The sequence below is a fragment of the Apus apus genome, chromosome 5 (assembly GCF_020740795.1).
Source record: "Apus apus isolate bApuApu2 chromosome 5, bApuApu2.pri.cur, whole genome shotgun sequence".
NCBI lineage: Eukaryota > Metazoa > Chordata > Aves > Apodiformes > Apodidae > Apus > Apus apus.
The window spans coordinates 53,075,732-53,097,324 of NC_067286.1; the positions used below are offsets into that span (position 1 = coordinate 53,075,732).

The window sequence follows — 21,593 nt, forward strand, 5'->3', positions numbered from 1 at the left end:
CCCCCTCCGGCTTTTCGATTGGCCGGCTCCGGGACTGCGTGAGCACGTCTCCCGCCCGCTCCTCGCGCGTAGCAGTGGCAGAAGGAGAGGGGATTGGCCGGGGGGGCGGGGCCTGGCGCTGCCCATTGGCCGCGGGGCAGGGGGGCTGTGCCCGCCCCACGCCGACGCGATGACGCAGCGAGCGGCCTGGCCTGGTTCCCAAGATGGCGGCGCGCAGAGCGCGGAGGCCGCGCTGTCGTTAGAGGCTCCGCGCCCCGCTGGGGATCCCCGTCCCGCGCCAGGCCCGTGAGTGCGCCCGTGCCCGCGTGGGGCCGCGGGGCGCCGCCGGACAGGGCCTCCCGCCGGCCCGGGCCGCCCGGCCGCCGCGGAGGGGAAGGGAGCGGGGAGGCCGGGCGAGGAGCGAGCGCCTCCCCGGGCACCGGCAGCCGCGTCTGCGGCGGGCGGGCCGGGTCTGGGAGGAACTGGATGGAAATCCGGCGGTGTGGGGGCTGTGGAGGACGGAGCCGGGAGCTCGGTCGGGTGGTTTGTGTCAGGCGAGCTGAAAAAAAAAGCCGGGATCGAGCTGCTGAAATCTGCTTTGTATTCATGAGGCGCGAAAAAAAGGAAAGCCTGTGTTATTATTATTGTTATTGGTCGTTACGGTTTGGATTGTGATGCTTGCGGTGCGTTCACGGTATTTTCGGGTTGATGGTTTTTATTCTTGACAGGGTATTCGGAAGCGCTGAAAGAAACAGGTCTCGTCGCTTGAGGCGATTTTAGTGTTAGCTGGTTTTAAATTGCTTAGAGCGTTAGCAGAATAACTTGCGAAAAAGAAGAAGCAGAACAATTGTAAAAAATAACGCCTTCTTGGTAAATGGGATGGGAACGTGTGGTCGTGGCACAGAACTGTTTTATTGGCTCTGGAAGTAGTTTTAAGTAACCGTTCACTTATTTGTGATAGTTTGGATGGGTCTGTCACTGGTACCATTAGTTGTGAAGGTTCTTCGAAAACCAGCGTGGAACAAAGACGGTTTCCTTTATTCTGAAAGAGAGAAACTGGTCGAAGGTGAGTGAGGCAGTGGTGGCAGGCATCGTTTTGCTGGCAGTTCATGTGATCTTTCTTCCGTTTTCAGAGGGGAAACATCTGGAAAATTAAAAGCTTAATTTTAAGTGTTTTAAGTTGGGCTCTTTGTCTGACCGTTTTGCTTAGAGCTAATATATTGCATCATCTGCCCATCATGGTTTGTTATGCAAACCTTTGCAGGTGACTGCAGTTATTTGTGCGCAGTGTCTGTAATTTATGGAGTTACAGTAAGAACAGTTTTGTGTCTGAAAGAAAGAAAGCCAGCAAGACAGTCTCTTCAAGTTTTCTCTTGAAATTGAGGCATGAGTGACATCGATCGTAACTCAACACCAGAAAATTATCTGCAGAGCTCCGTGATGTGCTGGAAATGTAGCACTCAGCAATGCAGGAAAGTAGCACACACTTTGAGTGTAATCACTCAAGTGTTTTGGAGACAATTTTAGATGGCATCTTATCCCACAGACTCGAATCAGTTGTCTTAATCTTGGTATGTGAAAGAATGCTGCTTCTGTTAGCTTTTTTTCCTTCAAGTAAGAGAAGTACAGACCACTTTACAAAGCTTTTTGCTAAGTGGTTGGTTGCTGCTATCTTACCACCCAGGGATATTTGGGAGCCGCATTTTTGATTGCTGTTCAGACTGACCTAATGAATGTGTTTCCTGCTTATGAATAGCAAGTTGATCCTTCCCCCCCAACTTTCCAAATCTTGCTGCTACAGTCATGGAATTGTTTTTCCTTATTTTGTGGGAACAGTAGTGGAAAGTTCTTCTACTAGGAAGTAGCCAGCATTGTTGATAATGCACTCTTGAATTAACTTTATTGATCAGCTAATAGCAAAGATGAACTATGTCTATTTCTTTGAGTAGAATTTGCAGTGTATGGGGAAGATAAGGGCACAGTTAGATATTGGTTTTGAGCATGGAAAAAGATGCTTGCAATGAGAAAGGTTAAACACTATTTCTCTTAACTTTGAGTGTGGCGGTTGGGGAGGAGAGGGGAAGTCCCCTCCATATACAAAGAAATCCCTTTTTCTTTTCTTAAAGGTTCTGAAGCAACTGTCTGAAGACTTCCATTTTGAAAACTTAAAAAGCAAGAACAATTCTGTTTTAATAAATGAAGGAGAATAAAGAAAATTCCAGCCCTTCTGTGAACTTGGCAAACCTGGACCATACGAAGCCATGTTGGTACTGGGATAAGAAAGACTTGGCACATACACCATCACAGCTAGAAGGGCTTGATCCAGCTACTGAGGCACGATACCGCAGGGAAGGAGCCAGATTCATATTTGATGTGGGAACACGTTTAGGGCTGTATCCTTTCAACTTGTTTTAGTATGAAATGTCTTATGAATGGGGATCTTCAGAATGAAATGTACAAGAAGTGGCATTATGTGCTTAGCTTGCTGTTCAAATGTTTCTTAATCGTTAATCAAAAATCTCATTGAGCTGATTTGCCATTTTTGTCCATTTATTGGATAAACAAGGTTTCAGCTGAACCCCTGTTGCAGTAGAGAAATAAGGTGATACAAGCTTGCCAATTAAAAATAACTTTTGGCAGTTATCAAACTTCATCTCTTACTACAAGAATCTACATAACTTCTATTGTTTTGAATTTTGCATTTGTATATATTAGTAAGTTCTCTCTGACACTTAAACTTTTTGATTCCTGTACTCGTATGCTTTGTTTAATCTCCTCAGTTCCTCATTTAGTGAAACTCAGTGAAAATGAAATTTTACTTTTCTCCATTAAGAGAAGAGTAGGGAGCGTGTTCATATTGTATTTGCATTTGTAGGTGTGAATGATTAGTGAGTTCTTTCTTCACCAATGCTTTAATGTGAAGTGATAATTGTTCTGTTCCTTCATGTACCCACAGTTGGTTTTCACCTTTGAAGCAGGTATGGTTTAACACAAGGATGACCTTGCATGGATCCTCCTATAAGCATGATCGGGACTTTGAACACTTCCAATAAATGCTTTAGTTACCAACTTTGTCTGGGCTGAATCATACTATTTGCACAGTCTTAAGGGGTTTAGTGGCCTTTTTTTTCCCCAAAACTCCTGATTTACTTGCAGTAAATCAGCTTGTCGCTGAATGAATGATTACTTGAGGTACTTGATACAGCAGAACGTATCTTTTCCTTTGTGCATGTTTGGTCTTAAATTTGTTATATTCCCTGTTTGAAATTCCTTATTCTGTACCACAGACATTATGATACTTTAGCAACCGGAATAATTTATTTCCATCGGTTTTATATGTTTCATTCCTTCAAACAATTCCCAAGATATGTAAGTATTTACAGTATTAATGAGTTGATACAGTGATTACATTAGGCATGGACTATTTGAAATGGTGATAACTTAATGTCCACCTCTCTGAATGATGAAGTATTTTTTTCTTTTAACTGCTACAGCTTAAAATATACTGTTCTGGCTTGTTTACACATTTCTGTGCTTAGAAACATATTTATATTGTCATTGCAGTATGTCTTGTTGATACTGTTCTTTAGAAAGAGTAGAAACTATAACACTCTTGTATTAGCTGAGAGGAAAAGAAAAGTTTAATAACATCTTGAAACTGCTTGACAGAGAGTTCTGAAGCAGGAAGAATTCTGCTTTTGAGTTTCTGACCTTTAAGTGTAGTTGTATAAAATGGACAGTCCTCCAAATTATGTATGTTTCCTTTGAGAAGGTCAAAGTTTAAATGAACACTATAAAACATCAGAAATTAATACGCTTCTTAAGTAATTCCTGGGAAGCTTCCCCATAAGTCTTTATAGAAGCTGACAGTGCCTTTATATATATATATACAATGCTATCCTGTATTGCATATCTACATACAGACAGGTTTTTGAGATTATTTTCTTTTTTAGGTGACAGGAGCCTGCTGTCTCTTTCTGGCAGGAAAAGTTGAGGAAACTCCTAAGAAATGTAAAGATATCATTAAAACAGCTCGTAGCTTGCTAAATGATGTACAGTTTGGGCAGTTTGGAGATGATCCAAAGGTAAAAATACATTGAAATATGTTTCATCCTGTTATACTCTAGAAAAGTGGCATAAACATTAGAGCACTGGATGATTTTCCATTATTCTAAATTAAATTATATGTTCAGCATGCATTTATACCTCTTTTGGGTAATGTGATAGGTAACTATGAAAATAATTCTTCATAATACAAGAAGTTTTGGGAGCCTACTGGGAGAACTGTATAAAAAATTTACGTTTGATTTCATGTCAAATCTGATACTATTTTGCAAGTTAAAGTAAATTTCAATAATTCAGATCATAGCTAGAAGTGTTGTCAAGACATAAGCCATATTAGACAGTTTAAATGTAATTTTAGGAAGTAATTAATAGCAAATCTTAAGTCGAGTAAGAGAACTATATGTCAAAGTATTGAGGAGTTTCCTGTTTAGAGTATTTGACTTACTAAAACTATGCTTCTCTCAAAATTTGCTTATTATAAATAAAAAACCAGAAAGATCTCCAAGTCGGCAGAGAAATGTGGTGAGAGCTTCCCTTTTTGTTGTGGTTTTGTATATTTGGTACTTTGATGCTGTATCTGATTCAGTTCTTTCATTCATGGTTGAAAAGGAATTTTAGACCCCACATCACCTTTCCTGCCTCAAGTAAATGTGAAGAAAATGTATCTGGATTTAAAATAATGTTTTAGGTTGGAGACATTTCTGTTCTCCTTGCAGACAAACCCTAATCAAGGAAAAGCAAACAAACATGTTTGCCTGGAGGTGCTCTGTAGTTATACTTTATACCAACATAAAATATTTGTGAGTAAAAGAAGGAATAATATTGTGGCTACCTTGTTACATTCTCTAGGAAGAAGTGATGGTCCTTGAAAGAATCTTACTACAAACAATAAAGTTTGATTTGCAAGTGGAACATCCATACCAATTTCTTCTCAAGTATGCCAAACAACTCAAAGGTAAAATATTACAGGGTGAGAAAGTAATGCCTGTTATTAATTTTTAGAACTTAATTTACATTAACAGTGCAAGAGTGTTCTATTCCAAACTGTCTTTCCTAATAACTTTATTTCTTACATTTCTGATTGTTTTCAGGAGACAAAAATAAAATTCAAAAACTGGTTCAGATGGCATGGACGTTTGTCAATGACAGGTAAGATACTTCTAGGAAACCTTTTGAAACTGAATTAGTGAATGTTGCTTTATTCTGGAATTAGCGATTTCTTTACAAATGCTTGTTACGTGTTTTCTTGATCATGTTCATCAGCTTGTCTTTCAATCGTTACTACGATAGTTCCACTGAAAAGAGAATCTGGCATAAGTGTAGAAGTAGTCCATTAAGACCTTTGCAATTTTGTGGTGATGATTTAATGCAGCATCAAAAAAAAAAAAAAGGTTAACTGTTTGAGAGGGCCAAAGAAATTACAGATCTCCAGGATCGAAGCTGCCTTCTGGCCCAGTCTGAGATCCATGGCCCATTCTGAGAATAGAAATCACTTCCCAGTTCCGTTGTGTTGGTCAACATTTTTTAAAAGTGTTATTTTGGTAATATTAAACTAACCATTAAATTCAATGAGGAATTCAGTTTTTAGCCCTAGATTTACATTTTTTTGAATAATGGATTTGCAATACAAGGACCACATTGTTTAACAGGAGTATGTGTAGAAGCACTTTTCATGTGTAGTGTGGTATTGGAAAAAAAACCCAGAACACCTCAATACACTTTAATCTTGTTAAGGAGGATTCTACAGAGCTGGGCAAGTTAATTTACCAAAGATAGTTAAATGTAATTTTTTATTTCCATATCAAACCTTTAAGAAAATGTGTAAATAGCCGACTATTCAGAAATGCTAAGTACTGTCATACCTCTGTCTGTAGAACACCACTGAAAGAGAGATGCATTTTTATTTGTATGCCTAATCTGAAGTAGCCCACCGTGGGTCCAGATTCCGTAGAAACCACCTAAACTCTCAAAATTAATTTGAGCAGAAGGTTGCTTAAGGTATTTGAATGTCAAGAGATGTTTGCTTCAACTGCTGTCAGTCTTGCAGGTGGCAATCTTAAAGGCTTGACTGTCACTGATGAGTTTGTTGTTTATCCATCAAACTATGGTCACTTCTGTACTTGGAATTAGATTGTGTTTAGTAATTCAAGAGATTTAATAATTAAAGAAAATGCACTTCAGGAAAACATTAGTATGAAGTTGGAGTGATTTTTTTCAAATAACACATATCTCTGTTCTTGAGAGGCTGTCATGTGTTTACTTAATAGGCATCATATTAGAAGTGTCCTTGTTTTCTAGGGTCCTGGGAAAATAACTCTGTACTTCGCACTACAGGCCTTTAGAATAGGGGGTTCAGCTCTTACACAGCCACAGGCCACTGCTCAAGTACATTTCATGAAAGTAATAATAAGAAAACTGTGTTTTAAGAACTAGTTTTTGTGTCTTTTATATTTATATAAAATAATATATACATTATTATATATATATGATATAATTAATATCAGGAAGCTGTAACTTTGACTATGACAGAAATTTACTCAGTTAATACCAATAATACCCATAATACTTTAGCGTCAGCTTTAACAAAGGCTATTAAAGAGAGAACCTTTTACAGCTTGATCTAAAAATTGCACTGTGCTCGATGACATGCTTTACAAGTTCCTGTTGGCTGTTCTGTGGGGTTTACTTCAGTACTTGTTTGGGTTTTATTGAAAAAACATTTGGAAACTCTAAAATCTGAGCATGCACGTTGTTCTCTAACCAGTGTAATGCAGCAACAGCACACTCATGTAGCAGCTGTAATCTGTGTAAAATTACCTTGTTTCATGATAGCAGTAGTGCTGAAACAGCTTAGCTTTGTTAACTCATTTGATTCACAAGGCTCTTAATTAGAGCTGAGATGTTAAGGTGTGGTGGGATTTTATACCCCCTTAATTATAGTTGCCGTACGTTAAAAGTGTTGTATTTTAACAATCAGAACTATCTTCAGGGTTGTGTTTTGGTTTGGTCTTTTTTTATTCTAGTCTCTGCACTACACTGTCACTGCAGTGGGAACCCGAGATCATAGCAGTTGCAGTTATGTACTTAGCAGGCCGTTTGTGCAAGTTTGAAATACAAGAATGGACATCAAAACCAATGTACAGACGATGGTGGGAGCAGTTTGTCCAAGATGTTCCCGTTGATGTTCTGGAAGGTATGAAAAAAAATTGCTGCCAAGAGAGGAGTATTTCCTGTAACTGTGTGATCTAGGTCATTGGTAAATGCCAATTGTTTTCTCTCTTGGTTTTAGTCAAAATAATTGTGTGGAGTATGTAACTCGGGGGATATGTGCTATGCCTTAACCAGTTTTTTAATTCAACGTCTAAGATTGGCTTAGTCTGGAACTATCTTTAGTTATCTTGATTGGTCTTCTGGTCAAGATTTGCTTTATTGCTTGTCTAGTTTATAACACAGCTAATTAACTGCTAAATTGGCATGGTGTGTTTTGTTTTTGTAATGATTCCCTTCTCCCTATTTTAGATAAGCAGCTCTGCAAAGACTGGAACTAATGGAGTCTGGTTTCCAGTCGTTTTCTCCTTTATGGCTGACCTCTTTAACCAAACTGTTCTAGGGTTGCAAAAACTTTTAATGGTGTGCCATGACTGAGAAACAGATTATGGGTGATGAAGGATTGTGGGTGTGTGCGGGTGGATTCTGATAGGGAATGAATTATGGATCTTCTTCATCAATAGAGCTATCTTTGTTCTGTTCCCTTTGTGTATATTGTTCTGTTTACCTGCTGCTTGTCCTCTTGAGAAAACCCCAGGAAGTTCATAAAATAAAGCAGGACCTCTCTTGATTCTTTTAAGTAAATTATGGTTATATGGTCACTAATTTATCTTTATTGAAGTTTTTACTAACTTACCAGTTACAAATGTCAGGCTAAATATACTTCAGTTCCATAAATCGTTTAGAAACCTTCTTTAAAAATCAGTACTTGTCACAATCTGGCGTTTGGTTCTAAGGAAGTTATAAATGAAACAGTATGTTTCAGGGAGGTTTAAACTTTGTTGCCCTTAGAACTTTTAGGTGAATACTATACAGCTCTGGGGATTTCTTGAATGGTTACTTGAGCTGTTTGTATCATGGCTTTTTTCAGAGTTGCTTCAGTTGCAGATAGATCTGTTCTGCATCCCTGCCACAGAGGATTATAGAATGGGAATCTCTCCAGTTTCTGCTACTACATCAGGGAATGCCCATTGAAAGAACTAATTCAGCTTTTCTAGAAAGCTTTGCTTTTCCTTGAGTGCTGCTCTTGCACTGGTTATCAGTTGGTCCCAGATGTTTTCTTACAGAACGTTGGCTCCTAACCTGTCGGAAAAGAATTTAGTATTAGTCCTTTACTTAGTTTCCTGAAAATTTTTTTACTGGCCTAACTATATATGTATGTTTTAACATATAATCTTCCTTCACTCACTTTATTACTATATTACTATCCTGTTGTTACACTCTTATCTGGCTCTCCAAGGACAAAGTAATAACATATGCTATATTAATACCAAGACATTTTGTTCTTCTTCTGGAAGGTGAGCATAAACATTTTAGCATAGTCAGAAGAAACTCAGAAATGCAAGTATAAATTGAGAAAGTCGGTCTTAAAAAATTAAATCTATGGTCATGATAACAATGAGTAATATTTACAATTAATTTTTCTGAAGTTGATGTCCAGTAAAAAGCCTAGTTGATTATTGTGTGTATTTAATGTATACTTGTACATTATAGGTGCATAATATTTTGGATAATTTTTGTTTTCAAGACATCTGTCATCAGATCCTGGATCTGTACTCGCAAGGAAAGCAGCAAATGCCCCATCATACCCCGCACCAGTTGCAGCAGCCTCCATCTCTTCAGTCTACACCCCAGGCACCCACGGTGCAGCAGTCACAGCAGTCACAGAGTTCAGAACAGTCCCAGACTCAGCAGCAAAAAGAGTCTCAACAATCAACCCAGCAACAACCGCAGCAGCAGCAACAAACACAAGCACAGCAGTCTAAAAAGCCTTCTCCCCAGTCAAGTCCTCCTAGACAGATTAAAAGACCAGCAGTAAGTGTTTAAAAGTGTTACCCAAATCTTCTTGCTGTTTTCAGAAGTAAAATCTTTGGAACAGATCCAGTGAGGAAGTAAATTTTGTAGTTTTTACAGCTTTTGCTCTAACTTATGATTAATGCATGCCCAAACTAGAGAACAGACAAAAAGGGGGAAAGAAAACCAGAAACAAAATAACAAACGAACTGCAAAACACAGAAAGAAGCAAGAAATGATAGAATGTAATGGAATAGGAAGAGTGCAGCATCTCCGTGATAGCACACTCTGTGCTACTCTCTAAAACCTTGGTCTTGTAATCAGAACATAGTCTACTAGAGGAAAAAATCTGCACTGAAATATACAGTTCTTGCACTGAACTTTTGAGTTGTTCAGGATAGAAAGCTGATAACATTTGTTAATTAGATTGAAAATTGGGAGAGCTTTTTACAGGTAGTATGACTTCCATCAGCACAAACTCTTTGGGTTATCAGATCAGTAGGGCAGGGAACTCTCTTACTTTTCTCCAACAGAAATGCCTGGGAAAGTTTGGCACATCAGAAACTGTAAATAACAATTTGGATGTCTGTCTGATTGTAAGTTGTTATGAGTGCTTGTTCACTAATTTAAAGGCTCTACATTTACTGATTTGTTCTTTTATAATCACCCCTGGTCAAGCCCTCAGAGCAACTTAGCTTTTCTTGAAAATCAAGGAAGTGAGTAATACAGATAAAGGTAAGTCCTGGTACACTGTAGGCATTCGGAACAAATATAAAGAGTGACTCAGGAGGAGTTTTACAGAAGAGCACAAACAGCATGAATTTGAGAAAAGCAAATGTGCTTACCTGAAATAATTCTTTCTCTGGAAAGCAGTCCAGGAGAACAAGATGTGGGTTTCATAAAGATTCACTTGATGCTTCTAAAATGATCTTCAGTTAGATGTACCATAAACCTTACTTAAAATGTTTGCCTCCTCTATAAATAGGGCTTTGCATGACTCCTCCTTTGATTTGTACAGAACATAAATACACTTTGTTCTTGGAGGCCAGATTTTCCATTTACATGAACTCTTAGAATTCCATTACCTTCTACTGAGCCAAGATACTTTCAAGCAGTAGAGGCACTGGCCCATGACTTCCAGACCCATACCAGATGTCTAAAGCATCTGCACATCCTCTACATCTCTGGTGGTAAAGAGCACTTGAATGTTCAGTTGACTTCACTAAAAATATACCAGTGAATCATTAGATGTAAATAATATATTTAGTTTGATTAAACTAAAACTTGTTAGTGGGAGCAGTTCTATTGCACATAGAAACAGCACTAAAAGAACAGTTTCATTATGGTGTGGATTGAGTTTAGTATGAAACTATTAAATAAAAATCAGCATGCTAGTAAATCTGTAATGTTAACCCTGGGATGTCATCACTGGAACAATACAAACTACAGTGCAGTAGCAGGGCCAAAAAAAAGCTCATCTATATTTTAGTAGCTGCAATTATTAGAGAAGTGATTTAATTCTTACAGGCATTGAGATTGTTTCTCCTTAATTTTTTTTTTTCCCTTTTCTTTAGCATAAATACAGTTTAAACTGGTATTTCTTTTGTCATATGAGGTATTCAGCTTTTTCCATTCTAATGGTATAACTTAGAGTATGCCTGGGTATACCCAGCGATTATTTTCTGAACATTTTAACAAATGCATACTAACTGAATTACTTACCACTAGAAGTGATCAAGTGACTTCACAGCATGAGTGATTTCTGGAAATGTTGCAGTAAGTAGTGTTTGAAAGTGCAGGGAGATCTGTTGTTTGCATGCAGTTTTACAGACAAGGAATGTAATGTTAGAAATTCGAGAAAAGAAGATGAAGGCAGCAGATCAGTCTGTGAGAGTCACGAAGAAAAGTATGTATGTTTGGAATGGAAATAATAAGATTGTCCTTAAAAAGCAGGAAAGCAGCCAGAAGGTGGCTGAAAATGAATTGAAATGTCTATCAAAGGAATACAAGACTGAGGTAGCCTCAGACAGGCCTTGGGTACCTTTGTATTGGACAGCAAATACTCATCTAAATTAAGGAAAATATGTTGTTCAAATTGGATTGAAATACAAGTCTGTTCTTGCTGCAGAAAGTAAATTGATGGGAACTGAGCAATAACTGGTGATGGTAAAGCTGCTAGAGGTAAACAGTCCCTTAAAAAAACCCTTTTATTTAAAGGACAGAGAAGCTATGTACTGAACCCTTCTGACTGTTATTGTTAATTTTAAATACATTTCTAGCTGAGCTTATTGCACTTAAAATTGCAGTTAGGTTTTCTGCTTTTCTCAAAGACCATCAACTATCGGTCTCAGTTGGACTAAGCAAGCTGGAAAGATTTTTCTTGATACTTAGTCTGTGATTCTTCAAAAAAAGCACAACTAAACAAAAAAACCCAACCAAATACTTGTGATTGGAAGGATGATGTGAGGTTTTGTGGGTTTTGCTCAGTGTGCATAAATTTTTTTGTGACATAACATTTGGCTCTTATACAATGCTTTCCATCTGAAGGCTTCTGCAGTGTTGTATGCTGAGCACTTCCATTGCCCTCCTGTCCTGGTAAATAAAGCATGAAGGCCTGAAGTGATTTTGGCAAAGGTTGAATGATAGGTCAAAGCAGAATTGGGAACAGAGTCCAAGTCTCTTGCTTTCAGCTCAGTGAGCAGCGTACCGGACCATGATGTATGTGCAGTGGATGAGAAACAAATTGAACAAGATGCAACACTCATCAGTGAGAACAGCAGGAAATGCTGTTATCTACAATAGCTGCTATTTCTTCAGTCTTTTCCTTCTGACAGTTAAGCTGGGCTTTCCCAATGTGATTTGAATTTTTTCAGGGTTTGTGTTGTTGATTATTAGCCTCCTAATAAAAATATAGGAACAAATAAAGGGTTTGTCCTGCCTCCTTTTAAGGGACAGAGGAGGAAACTGGTTCTGGTTTAGTCAGATCTGTACAAAACCTCTTCACCAGGCTGCAAGTTTTTTCCTCTTTCGCTTGCTCGTTGCCATTTTAAAAAGTTTTGTGTTTAGCAGTGGTCTTATTTCCATCTTTCTGTTTTTTTAACAGGCTGTATCTCCAAAAGAAGAAACAAAACCAGCAGGTAAATATTAATATTCAGTTCATACTGCTTTCATTTTACTGTTTGAACCAGAATAAGCCATTTGAAGTGTGCTTAGTTTGATTGCTTACAGGCTTGGCAGTTCTAAACTATTTTGATCCTAATAATGCGCCTTGAAATATATCTTGTAACAATTTTTAAATGTTCCTAACTGCAAAAGCATTTTTTATCAATAGACAGGCTAGCTTAAGAAATGCCTCATTGCCATGATCACCTCTAGTTCTTTTTGTTTGTTTGTGGTTTTTTATTATTTTTGCTGTTTTGGAACAATATATTTCAGGATAGCTAGGATGTGATCCTGTAACCTAAGTAAGTCTGGCACATCTCCCTCTCTGGTTCTGTGGATAGATTCCAGAGACCTGTCTCTTCTCCCTCCTCTCTCCTGTTCAGTTGCTGGTTTTGTTTGATTTCTAGACACATGCTGCCCTAGTAGAGTGTAGTTCAATTTCCTCCAAGATTTGTTTTAACTATTTACAAGTTACATTTTTGTGCTAGAAAATATATGTATGCTCACCTTCACTTGCATACTCTTACTGGGACAATTTATCTCTAGTTATAAAATAGCTTGACTTTGTAGGCATGAGCTTTTTTGGAAGATGTGTGTGATACTTAATGTCACTTTATACAAAGGTGTCAATTTTAGTTTTTTCTATTAAAAATATCTAGTATATAGGATTTCCACTGTACTTTTGCATAGTGTGATATGAGACCTGAGTTGGAATTTGGAAAAATCTTGCAGAGCAATAGCCAATTAGGAACTGTCAAATGTTTTTTTAGAACCACCACCACCATCTAAAATTCCCAAAATTGAAACTTCACATCCACCAATACCTCCTACCCATCCGCCTCCAGGTAAGTTTTTATTTTCTTAAACACATTTACTCTTGCAGTTAATTGCTTTGCTTTTCATTCAGATGGTGGTAGCAGTGTGGGGGGAGGGGTTGTTGCCTTGATTAATCAGCTTGGCAAGTAAAAGCATTAGGTAGATAAGCTCCAAAGGGAATGTCGCCTTACTAGCACAGGCTTTTCCAGGCAGATGAAAAAAGTTATGACGGAAACAAGACTATACTAGGTGGGCAAAGGCAAAAGCTGTGACTGTTAAAGGCCTAGAAGACTCTAACTAATGGTCAGTAGCAGGCAAAAAGGGATTTATGTTCTTGAAAGGATGGTAGATACCATATTATATTACTAGAGTAGTTTCCAACTAACCTATAGAATTCCTCTGTGCTACATCTTTAGTATAGAAATTCTGCAGGTGTGCAACTTCGAAGTAATGAGGGTGATACTTTCTTTGCCATGTCCCAAAAGAGGACTTCCATCTGCCAGGGAACTCTTAACACTCCACACATACCCAATGTTTGCAAAATAAATGGTGCTGTTGTGCAATTTCCAGCACCTTGATATGTTAACTGTCCTTCCAGTGACCTATATATGACATAAATATTTTACAGAGCATTGTCCGTAATGTAACTGTAAGATGACAGCTTCTAACAGGGAATTACAAGAGAGAGAAACAGTGCTGTGATATATAGTAGGACCTATTTAGGCAGGTAATTAATTTGTTTCCTTTGTAATCTAAAATTTTCCTCTTAGAATTAGTTTATACAAGCAAATCATTGTGTAAGCACTGAAACATTTAAGAACAGTTTGTAGAGGCCAACTCTTGTCTTTTGGGGCTCTGAAGAAAAATCAGGTGAAAACAAGTATGTCTTGACCAAATGAACAGAGCTACTAGAGGGTGGTTTTACCTCATTCTGTTTGGCATTGTCAGTTTATTTTTTTCATGCCTCTGGAAATGACTACCCTATACCTGCTTCTGAATAACTTTTCTTACTGAACAGTGTTTTAGAAGTCTGTATATACAAGCAAGATGGGTATCAGGATGCCCCAAACTCTTTTTTGTTGGGTATTTTAATCCTGACTGTATGACCATACAGAGATTTTGCCATTAGGTCAGTCCTCTTATTGTGGTATTCCTTACCTTATAGTGTCTGTCTTAAGCGGGGGGGGGCGATAAGTAATTATTTAAAAAGAAGACCATTAAAAGCATGTTCTTCCCAGAAATGGCCAAGTGTAATTCTGTAAAATTCTGACCTTTTTATGAACTTCCCCAGACTGTCAGGTTACAAGTAGTGGATCAGATTTCATATCTCCTAAGCAATCTTATCATACTTCCTTACTTATCCTCTGGTTTTCTTTTTTCTTTCATTTGGTTAACAGGTTTAGAACTGAGTGTTAAAGACTTGAGACTTTGGCCTGTACTCTAAAATGTATTTCCCAACATGAGGTGAAGTGCAGAGGCCAATCCCAGGCCACCTCCTGGAGTATAAGAGAGGTAGAAAGGAGGCCTGGACTAAAGAAGATTGAAGCACTGATCAAAAGATTTTTGGTACCTTTGGTCCCATGACTTTTAAAATCTGCTAGTTGTGATTCTGTCCATCCAGTCCACTAATTTCTGTTGACTGTAGAACAATATTTAAATTGTAAGAAAATAATATTAAGAAGGGAAGATGTATTTAACTTCCAGAATTGGCAAAGGTGAACTTGGAGCTTTGTTTTGCAGCTTAGTTATTTTCTAGTGATAGAAGAAGCCCTAACTGGATACCATATGGCATTCAGAGACTTATAGAGAATTGAGTAGTCTTTTGATACAATAACTGGGAGAAAAATATAAAGTATTCAGAAGCTGTTCTTGCCACTGTTCTTCAAAATAATACATTTTATTTTCCAGAGCGCAAGCCTCCTTTGACAACTGCAGTTTCAATGGGAGAAGCAGAGCAATCTACTACTGTGGACTCAGTAGATATGCCAAAGGTCCAGATTCCTCCCCCTGCTCATCCTGCCCCAGTACATCAACCTCCACCTCTGCCACATCGTCCCCCACCCCCACCCCCCAGCAGTTATATTACAGGGATGTCTACTACAAATTCTTATATGTCAGGAGAGGGTTATCAAAGTCTTCAGTCAATGATGAAAACAGAAGGACCAACTTACGGGGCTTTACCACCGGCCTACGGACCACCAGCTCATCTACCATACCATCCTCATGTCTATCCTCCCAACCCTCCACCACCAGTTCCACCTCCACCCCCCGCTTCATTCCCCCCACCCAATATTCCACCTCCTACTCCTGGATATCCTCCTCCACCTACATACAACCCTAATTTCCCACCTCCAAGACTGCCTCCAACTCATGCAGTACCACCTCATCCACCTCCAGGGCTGGGAATGCCACCAGCTAGTTACCCCCCGCCTACTGTTCCCCCAGGTGGACAGCCACCTGTGCCACCTCCAATTCCACCACCTGGTATGCCACCTGTAGCAGGACTTGGACGTGCTACATGGATGAGATAGCATGAGGTAATTTGCACAACATCCCTTTATGTTGTCTAGGCAGGGGTAGCTAGCCAAAACCTACTTTGTAAAGATGAAGAGGAGGGTAATATGTAAAATTTAGATAAAGAATGAGAGTATGAAATAAAAAATTAGCTGATCTGTTTGCTGTATTGTTTAAGGTGAGTTATATAGGCTTCTAGATTTTAATCAGCTTTGCAGTATCTATTCTAACTTTATACATTTGACTTAAATTGTCTTGAGTTATTCCAGCACTGGATTACTTTATACTAGCTAAACCAGCCATATTGGCTCAATTATATCAGTAAGAAGAAAATTTCCTTCTAGAAATCAGTGCCTATTTTTGGGTTATCAAAATAGCCAGATACCATTAAATTTGATCTATAGCAAGAAACTCCCGTTATTGGTAATAATTAAAACAACACAATGTCAAGCATAAGAGCTACTTTATTTAAGAGATTCTGAATGCTAGCTGACTGGAATCATTTTGAGGTGTTTGCCTTGCTGGTATTTTTGTTTTGGAATGTACTGGTATCTTAAAGTATTGTATGTTTACACCTATTTGCAAATTCCTGTACATAATATATATATTTTCTAAGTGTGAAAGTCTGAATGTAACAACCTACTGTGATGTACATCCTGGTTATAAATGGGACTACTTTGTTCACATTTACCCAAATAAAATTGGTTCTGAATTTAGTGGGTTTCCAGGGTTTTCTTACCAGTTCAGAATTCGTAACTATGGTACTTATTGCAAGATACATCAGCAGTTCTCTCCCAAATCTTACTTATCAGTTTATTTAAAAAGCATGTCTTTTATTCAACTAGAAGTATACACTATCACAATCCATCTCTTACTTCATTTTTACTAAAATATTTCAAATGAATGTTTTACACACATTATCAAAAAAATCTGTACTATTACTTTCCCTCCCCAAAAAAGCCAGAGTGGTTCCATAATAGGTAAAAACGTGTGCTAAGGTCTGAAGAATTTTGCTATATACACAACAGCAGGTGCTAACTTTTCCAGTTCTTTGTAAATCATATACAGAAAATATAGCAGGGCTGTAAGATCACAGGTTTAACAGAAATCAAACTTTAAACTGATTTCTAAAGCAGCACAAATAGACTTTCCCCACATTATGAAAAATATACAATTTTATCACTTTACAGTCATGCACTTTGAAAAAGATCAGTAGTACTCTTCCTCTACAGTTTCTAAAAAGATAAAAGGTCACTTTAACACTGATTTCTTTTAATATCTATTTGGATAAAAATGTGCCATTCTCGAACAAGGTTGTGCTCAGCAGTCTTATCAAGGTGCAGAGAGCCAACGAGCTGGTTACACCACGGCATTTCAGAAACTATGGAAATGCTCTTCACTTCAGTCACTCCCACAGAAGTCAAGGATGCGATTTCACTTTCCTTAAGCAAGGAAAGTCCATTTGTAAACAGTGGATGCTTTCTTTGCCAGAGGACTGCAGAACCCAGGGCTTCCATCTTGAGGAAATTAACTTAAGACTATTGCCCCAAATACTTGAATTTAATGACCACTATTTCAAGGGATGCTCCTCTCTTAGTGTACAAAACTCCTCAAGTAATTTTCACTGAAGACTTAGCTCATAGCTAAGTGAATTTAAATAGGCATGTAAAACACCTTTTTAGACAACTGAAAATTCAGTACCCAAGTCATCCTGTAAAGTCATTGAGCATTATTTTACCTCAGGAAGACACTTTCTAGCTCAAATGGCGCTAGGTATGAAGAGAAGTGACCCTAAAAACCTTGCAAAAGGAACACCCCAGCATACAGCACTGCCACGTTCTGCCAAATCAGTGGTGCAGATCTTACATTGAAGATTTACTCTGCCAAATAGAATCTGAAAGACGTAGGATATACCCTAAGGGTATCAACTGTTCAGCTGAACTACTGGCTACCCAGTGAAGTGGCTTTTCAGGAATTGCAGCACTTAACTTCCCTTGTAGGTGAGATCTGTGGGTGGAACAAAACAAGCTTTGCTTGAAGTCACTGGATACATACTGAGAGATGTGATAGCAGGGAATACTTGAACGAGAATTACATAGCTGGTGAGACTAGTAATCTGATTAGTACAGCTCTTGTTGAGAGGACCTGCTAGTTCAATATACTCCAAAAATAGCAAGCACATCATCAACACAATTAACTCGCTACAAGTGCTGGCAACATTTGCATTGCTTTAGTTAAAAGTCACAGACTTAAATTAACCTTGTTCCCAATATGCTTAAATTCTCTGCTTAATCCAGTGATTAGATGCCACCAAAATTAAAAGGGACTTTCAAGCAGATAGATTAAAGTAACACTCTGTTCAACATTAGCCAGTAAGGAAGAATGATGCCTCTGCTTTACATCACCGTTTCTGGTGCGAAAATGTCAAGGTATAAATTGTACAGGAGGAAGAAAAGTAATTAGTAGTGACTAGAAACTGGAGGTCAAAACAAAAAGCAAAGAGGAGGAAATCTGGAATCCACAAAGGGGCCATATTTTAAATGAGGCAGTCAGGCTCTACCATGGATTTTTCCAGACACCTTGAATGTAAATATTGAACTTGGAGTTAGCAAGCTTGGCTTTGTTGCAGGAGCACTAGTAAGAAATAACCTACTGGTGAGTGTGCAAGTAAGAGTGTGAGTTTTGAGGGTGGTTCCTGGTTTGTGTATATTTTTTTTTTCATATAACTTAGTAATCTTGACTGCTACAGTTTTATTTCTGCAACGAATAATGATGTGGTGCTTACTCTTCCTGGTTACTATGTATTTTGGTTGTATTTCTTCTCGGCTTTTTTACTGGTTCCAGATCTGAGCTCTTACACTCCAAATTCTTTACCCAAGCAGCCAGATTATTGCATGCCATGGCACCAATTACCTTCCGTAACTTGCTGCATGGACTTCTGGGTATTATATCAGTGCTCCATGTGAATACAATACCACAAGTCAAGAACTTAACTGGTAGAACAAATTAATTTAAGAGGAAGAATCTCTTCAGCTAATACAGCTGTCTGCAGCTGTGACTGATTCTTACGGAGAATAAAAAGAAAGCGATGGTGTCTGAGGTCATTAAATCTTTGAAATAATCATTAAAATTGATGCAACTTTTGAAGAGGAGGCTTTGATCTTCTCACATGGCTGTCTTTAAAAAAAATTTACACCAAGTATTTTAATAACCAAGTCCCGCTTCCTTTGACTATTAGGAAAGAACATCTAATGAAATACAGGGACAGCTGCTGTGAGAACTTGGAAAAGAAGGGAGTCAAATTCTTACAACTATACAAGCAGCTACTCCACAATAGCAAAATATAAGTCCCATTGTTTTATATACAACCATTAGAAGAAGGAAAAACCCACTTGTTTTGGTTCATTAACAAAATTAAAGCTTGAATGGCAGGAAGTAGTCTCAACCGACAGCCTGTGTTCATGGAGTTTTTATTCAGCTCTGCAAGGTTGTTACTTGGTTACCTTACACAGGAATCAGTATAGGTGAGGGATCCAGCAAGAACATTTAAAAAAAAGAATACCAAAATCTTCCTTATGTAAAAGATGAGCTGCTCTCGAAGATCCTGTGAAAGTCATAAGCACTGTTAGGCCAGCACGTTCTGCTGAATTACTTTGTAGTAAAAGCTTTACAGGTAAAGCATTGCTGTATTTGTGGGGAAGACTGGTGTGTGACTTCATTCACATGACAACTGCACAAATCTTATATCTTTTGTTCATAAAAACAGTTCATTAACAGATGATACAGAGTCTTAGGCCTTTCTGCACACTTGTGTGATGAGCACCACCGTGCAACCTACAAAGTGGTACCAGTGCTTTTAGCTCTCCACTCTTTATCGTACATGGTGCCTTGTGAAAACAGTTGCATGTCATTCTTCAAAATAAGGACCTCCTAAAAAGGTGTTAGCAGCTCAGGAACTTGGCAGGCTGTAAGCCAATTAATTCAAATTGCTCTTTCCTTGGAAGGTGCTGCCTGGAGCCACTAACCCAGCTATGAATCATTGACAAGTGAGTGGACTGGAGGGATACAAACCGTGACTTCTCCACAGGTTAAGGGTTCTTCTTGTTCCTCTTAGAAATTCTCTCAAGTTAGTTAATTCTACAAACAGACCATTACAACAAAGCAGGCTTGAACTACAATACAAATTATGCAAGTCTGGCATTATTGGATGGTTACCCATTGAACAGTAGTTCCAGAGCACCACAGCCTGGAAATCAGGCCTTTAGCTGCCATATTTACACTATTGTTACAAAAAAAAGCCATAAAAAAAAAAAAAAAAAAAAAAAAAGGAAACCCTGAAAAAAACTCAACCCCAGCTCCCCAGGAACAGTCAGCCAGGAATGCTGAGCTCTGCCTCTTTAGTCTTCACAGAATCAATCACTTCCAGCCTCTTGGATGGTGTTCCTACAAGGGACCCTTGAACTGGTTTCCTGAAAGATGTTGCCTGATGGAAGGTTTGGAGCTTGCAGCATCACCCAGCTTTCGCCAGACAACCTGTAAGAGAAAATTAAGAGGTGGGGTAGAGAAAGGCAGGAATTAAAAAAACAGCAAAGCTTCTGAGAAGTTGCAGTATTTTTATAATTGCTGTCTGAAAGTGAAACGAGCCGTTTCCCAGAGCTGGGCTGCAATTCTCAGCAGAGCCCCTGGATGGCATCTGTGCTCCAGATTCCAAGGAAAAAAAACATTGATGTATTTTTCTAATTAGTCTCTCTTGAAATTAGAACCGTTTTTGCCTGGGGTAATAGTATAAAACAAATATGCTAGGTTCAGTAGTTAAGTTCAATGCTAGGTCAAGCCTGCCATGCTTACAGAAATGATGTTACCCTGAACAGAAAAGGTAATGAAAAAGATAATGATTTAGTTTTAATATATATATATATATATGACTTCTTAAAAACATACATTTTATCATTCCCGGGCCACTGGGGTAAGGGAGGCTATTTAACAAAAAAAACCCAACAAAAACCAAAAACAAACAAACAAACAAAACTGCAAAGCACTTCACAGCTGCCTTGAGTCTACATAAAATTAATATTTAAAGAAAAAGCAGCTGGTGATACACAAATAGAAATCAATCCATTTGGGAGGATAAAGTTATGGTGCTTTACCCTTCCCCATGTGTGTCTGCAAGAGAACGTGGCATTAAGTAGACAAAACACCCTCAAAAGCAGGCCCTCATTTCCTCTGGTCTTGGCTTTTCTTACAGGGTTCCAGCAACCAAAGCAAAGTGCCTCAGCCCTTGCCAAGTGATTTAGTGATTGCAGTGATTCAGCTCTGTGAGATGCACTTGTGTTCTTTACACTCTCTTTTTAGGGTTGAGGTGGTTTTCAGAATTTAAATGGAGGGTTAGGCTCCTCTCTGCTGCTGTGAGGCATTAAACAATGCCACTTGGGCTGATCACCAAAGAGGAATTCTAAAGGAGAAGGCTCCATAAGTATCCTCCTCCCTGCTGTGGGCACTGCTGACACTGCTGAGCAGCAAATCCCTGACTGCAGGCAACATGCAGCTTGAGTCATGTTCTGACAGAAACCCCAAACTCTTTGGTCAAGGCCAAAGTGTAGCCAAGGTGCTTTGAAGCTGGAGGCAGTGCCACAGCAGCAGACACTGCAGAGCAGAGGTTTGGTACGAATGCTCATCATACAGGACATGACAAGCTGAGGTAACAGTGTGGTTGCCCACCATGTTGGCAGTGCCAAAAACACCCCACACGTCATGATGTTCAACTGCTTCAGACATGAATATTCTCCCTCTGCGGTTATCTTATGGTTTAGGCTCAAAGTCATGCAAGCTGTATAGCTTTAAAGATTGTAACTAGTTGCTGCTCAGCCCAAACTATGTCCCCTAAGTTGGAGTCAAATCCTAACAGGACTCTCCAAGCCAAGGAGAGCCCATTGCACAGCTCTAGGCCAGCTGGACTAGCTGCTCTGCACCCTTGAAGGCAGCAGAGTGGGAAGCAC

General features: G+C 38.8%; 2 protein-coding genes across 5 annotated transcripts in view; one reads left to right on the plus strand and one right to left on the minus strand.

Moving 5' to 3' along the window:
• The first annotated feature begins 169 nt into the window (after window positions 1-169).
• Window positions 170-16,313, plus strand: CCNK (cyclin K). 2 transcript variants are annotated; one of them, XM_051620612.1, is made up of 12 exons: window positions 170-285; window positions 941-1,045; window positions 2,106-2,372; window positions 3,267-3,348; window positions 3,933-4,064; window positions 4,894-4,999; window positions 5,136-5,193; window positions 7,068-7,237; window positions 8,840-9,126; window positions 12,209-12,242; window positions 13,038-13,112; window positions 14,992-16,313. In XM_051620612.1, the coding sequence occupies exons 3-12, from the start codon at window positions 2,176-2,178 to the stop codon at window positions 15,612-15,614; spliced, it is 1,764 nt and encodes a 587-aa protein (XP_051476572.1). In that variant the 5' UTR covers window positions 170-285; window positions 941-1,045; window positions 2,106-2,175; the 3' UTR covers window positions 15,615-16,313. The 2 variants fall into 2 exon arrangements, with proteins under 2 accessions (XP_051476572.1, XP_051476571.1); XM_051620611.1 differs by lacking the exon at window positions 941-1,045.
• Window positions 16,047-21,593, minus strand: part of CCDC85C (coiled-coil domain containing 85C) — a 113,314-nt gene continuing 107,767 nt past the window's right edge. For all 3 annotated transcript variants that reach the window (XM_051620616.1, XM_051620614.1, XM_051620613.1), the window contains one exon: window positions 16,047-20,130. In XM_051620616.1, coding sequence (XP_051476576.1) covers window positions 20,041-20,130 — 90 coding nt within the window. In that variant the 3' untranslated portion in view covers window positions 16,047-20,040. The remainder of the gene's footprint in view (window positions 20,131-21,593) is intronic.

Excerpts from the sequence above, each read along its gene's own strand:
- CCNK (XM_051620612.1), top strand. The coding sequence starts at position 2,176 with ATGAAGGAGAATAAAGAAAATTCCAGCCCTTCTGTGAACTTGGCAAAC. Across the intron at positions 5,000-5,135 it reads GTATGCCAAACAACTCAAAG|GAGACAAAAATAAAATTCAA; the intron begins GTAAAATATTAC and ends GATTGTTTTCAG. Across the intron at positions 13,113-14,991 it reads TCCTACCCATCCGCCTCCAG|AGCGCAAGCCTCCTTTGACA; the intron begins GTAAGTTTTTAT and ends TTTATTTTCCAG.